This window comes from Eimeria acervulina, genomic scaffold (genome assembly GCF_000499425.1).
Source record: "Eimeria acervulina Houghton genomic scaffold, Eah_scaff102, whole genome shotgun sequence".
In the NCBI taxonomy this organism is placed as follows: domain Eukaryota; phylum Apicomplexa; class Conoidasida; order Eucoccidiorida; family Eimeriidae; genus Eimeria; species Eimeria acervulina.
The window spans coordinates 6,146-9,894 of NW_013550424.1; the positions used below are offsets into that span (position 1 = coordinate 6,146).

The following is a 3,749-nucleotide window of genomic DNA, read 5'->3' on the forward strand; positions in this document are numbered from 1 at the left end:
GTGGATTTAGGGTTTAGGGTTTTCATTTCGTAATTAAGGGTCTAGGGGTTCCGGGCGTAATAAAGGGTTTAAGGTTCTGCATAAAACAAGCCCTTTGAGGGGTTTATGAGTGCAGTGAGGGTTTAGGGTTTAGGGTTTAGGGTTAGGGTTTAGACCCGTCGCGATGGCTGCAGCGATGCGTTCATAGAGGAGATCTTCGGGGCTCAGGTGCTGCGGGGGAGGCGAGCTCCACCAGTTGCTGCTGCTGCTGCTGCTGCTGCTGCTGTTGCTGCGCCACGCAGCAAAGGCCTTGGCCCCAGCAGCAGCAGCAGCAAGATATCCAACTGAAGGGCGGTGCAGCAGCACCAACTTTGCAGCTAAATGCTGCAGTGAGGAACAAACCCTCGCGTTGCTGCTGCTGCAGCAGGTGCCCAGCAGCAGCACCACATTACGCAGCCCCCCACGCCAAGCGCAAATCGGGGGTTCTACGCTGCTGCTGCTGCTGCTGTTGCTGTTGCTGCTGCTGTTGCTGCTGCTGTTGCTGCTGCTGCTGCTGCTGCTGCAGCACCTGCAGGTGCAGTTTACTCCCTTATTTTCAACGGCAACGTGTGCTGCAGCCAGTGCCACCAGCAGCTGCTGCTGTTGCTGAGGCTGCTGCTGCTGCTCTTGCGCTGCATGCAGCTCAACTAAAGGCAGCTGCTGCTGTCCTGCTGCTGCGACTCCTGCTGCTGCAGATTCCGTGTACGCCTGCACACGCAGCAGCACTTCGCCAAACCCTAAAGCCTAAGCCCTAAACCCTAAACCCTAGTCCTTAAACCCTAAACGCTAAACCCTAAACCCTAAACCCTATCCCCCAGTCACTTGCCTGCTGACAGAGCCTTGAGACGAGCTGCAGCGGCAGCGGCGTTTGCGGGTGAAGCTGCAGCAGCAGCGCGAGTTTAGGGAGGGCAGCAACAGCGCTTGCAGCAGCAGCAGCTGCTGCTGTTGGGTCTTTGGGGTTTGTTGCTAAGCAGCGAAGCAGCAGCAGCATTACGAGGTTGCATTCAGTGCTGCTGCTGCACCAGTCCTGCTGCTGCAGCTGCTGCTGCAGGTCTAAGTGCAGCTGCTGCGCAACTGCTGCGCTGCTGTCGTACACCACTTGACCCATGTGCTGCAGCAGCTGCAGCTCCTTCCGCTGTTGCTGCTGCTGCTGCTGCTCTCTGCAGAGAGCTAGCGCCGCTGGAAGGTCTGCCAGCATGTCATCGTGCTCCTGCTGCTGCTGTTGCTGCTGCTGCTGTGCCTGCTGCTGCGGCTGCTGTTCAGCCGACTCGAGCCTGCGGCGTTTTTCTGCTGCTTCTGCTGCTGCTTCCGCTGCGCTGCTGCTGCTGCGCTTGCTGCTGCTGAGAAGCTGCAGCAGCACCGCCCTCCTCTCCCACGTGATGAATATATCGAGTATCTCTATGACGTGCTTCCTGCCGTCGGTTTTGCCTGGTGCTGCGCTGCTGCTGCTGCTGCTGCTGCTGGCATGCAGCAGCTGCTGCGCTGCACCCAGCAGCAGCTGCACCACAGAGCGACGAAAGAAAAACAATATCTGCTCGTGCTGCTGCGCTAGCCGCAAGAACTGCAGCAAAGGGATATCGCCTGAAGCCCGCAGCAGCAGGCGTAGCCAGGAAGGTGCGAGGCGGGCGTTGCTGCTGCTGCTGCTGCTGCCGATGCTGGTGATGCTGTTGTTGTTGCTGTAGCTGCTGCTCCCGCTGCTGCTGGGCTCCAGTTGCAGCGGAAGCAGCACCGTCGGCAAAGCAATCAGCTGCTGCAGCAGCAAACCAGCAGCACGACGCAGCAACTGAGGGCGGGGAGACGCCTGCCACGACAGAACCGACTGCAGCAGCAGCAGCGGCAGCCGCTGCTGCTGCAGCACCAGGTGCCTAGACACCTCAGCCAACAGCAACACCGCCATATGCTGCACTGCAATGCTGTCCCCTTGACACTGCACACAACAAACCCTAAACCCTAAACCCTAAACCCTTAAGCCCTAAACCCTAAGCCCTAAACATTATAGCCCTCGCAGCTTACCGAGCAGCAGCACGTAAACCTACACTTCAGCTGCTTAAACCCAAACAGCAAACCCTAAACCCTAAACCCTAAACCCTAACTCACGGCTGTACGCCAGGCAAAAGAAAGAAGCTGCTTCCGCGCTTTGCTGTCGTGCAGCAGCAGACGCACCGCCACCCGCACCGTCTCCAAAAATGCCATGCTGCAGCAGCAGCAGCAGCAGCAGCAGCAACAGCAGCAACACATAATGACGTTTAGGAAGTCTGCATGCAGCCGTTCTGACCCAGCAGCAGCAGGACAAGCAGCAGAAACCATGGCGACACCTAATCCCTAAACCCTAAACCCTAAACCCTAAACCCTAGCCTTACCACAGGGAGTCGTGGGTCTTCAATATTGGCTCAAGCTTTACAACTGCGGCGCTCAGCAGCTGCAGCAGCAGCCTGGCATCTGCTGCAGAGAGGACCCCGAAATGCTGCTCCGAGTTGCTGCTGTCTGTGCTGCTGCTGCTGCTGCTTTGCGGCTGCAGCAGCTCGCGCAGCACCGGCTGCACCAGCAGCTCAATGACCATAGAAAGCTGCAGAGCCTTTACAGGTGCTGGTTGAGGGGAGGCGTCAGCAGCAGCAGCACCTGTTGCTGCTGCTGCTGCTGCAGCACCAGCAACCTCCAGCTCAGCGAAGCAAGTCATTAGCAGGCGCTGCTTCTGTCGCAGCAGCAGCTGCGGCAGTATCTGCTTCTGCAGCAACAGAGGAATAAAGCAGAAGCGAGAGACAGTGCTGCCGATGCTGCAGCAGCGGACAAGAGAAAGAATAGCAGCAAGGGTTTGCTGCTGCAGCTGCTGCTGCTGCTGCCGCACCAATGCCACAAATGCACTCGAGTGCATTGCAACTTCCTCTTCCTGCTGCGGTTCTTGCTGCTCCTGCTGATGCTGCTGCTGTTGCTGCTGCTGCTGCTGCAGCCAACCCAATAAATACGAGTCTGCCTTTCCTTGCAGCTCAGGAGACACCGCAAAATGCAAAAAGGCTGTGAGTTGCTGCGCCTGCAGCAGCAGTTCCTCTCGATCAGCTTCCCTCAGCTGGTAGTCTTCTGCTGCAGTAAGGGCTGCTGCTGCTGCTGCTGCTGCCTTCTCCGCAGCAGGTGCAGCAGCAGCAGCAGCTGCTGCTGCTACTCTTGCTGCCTCCACCGCCTGCAACGGGGGAACAGGAACCCCGTCAGAAGCCGCGTCTAGATATCCACAGAACAACTCAACTAATGAGTGCTGTTGCTGCTGCTGCTGCTGCTGTTGCTGCTGTTGCTGCTGCAAGCTCGAAGACAGCATGAAATCGACAAACAGGAGGTCTGGGTGGGCCTGCTGCAGCGCATAGCAGACCTTTGTTACTGCTACCGCAGCAAAACGCAAGTTGCTGCTGCTGCTGCTGCTGCTGTCCATCTCTGCACGCAGCGCCGCCTTCATCTCTGGCAGTAGCCGCAGCACCGCCAGCCTGCAGCAGCAGCAGATGCAGCAGCAACAGATGTAGTAGGAGCACAACAACAGACGCGGCAGCAGCAGCAACAGACGCAGCAACAGCAACAGATGCAGCAGCAAATGCAGCGGCAGCAGCAAGTCACCTCAAAGGTCGGGCTGAAGTAATCTCCAGATGCTGCAGCAGCACCTCGAGGAACGCCTGCTTCATGCTGCAGCTTTGGATGGCTTGCTGCTGCTGCTGCAGCTGCAGCAGCGGCTGCTGCAGCTGCTGCTGCCC

At 58.2% G+C, this 3,749-nt stretch overlaps 1 protein-coding gene across 1 annotated transcript in view; it reads right to left on the reverse strand.

Annotated features, from left to right (window-relative positions):
- Positions 1-3,749, reverse strand: part of EAH_00016290 (hypothetical protein) — a gene marked incomplete at both ends in the record, with an annotated part of 26,502 nt that overhangs the window by 6,145 nt on the left and 16,608 nt on the right. Inside the window, 4 exons of the mRNA XM_013397809.1 lie at positions 156-726; positions 1,013-1,945; positions 2,116-2,212; positions 2,379-3,462. Of these exons, the coding sequence (XP_013253263.1) occupies positions 156-726; positions 1,013-1,945; positions 2,116-2,212; positions 2,379-3,462 (2,685 nt within the window). The remainder of the gene's footprint in view (positions 1-155; positions 727-1,012; positions 1,946-2,115; positions 2,213-2,378; positions 3,463-3,749) is intronic.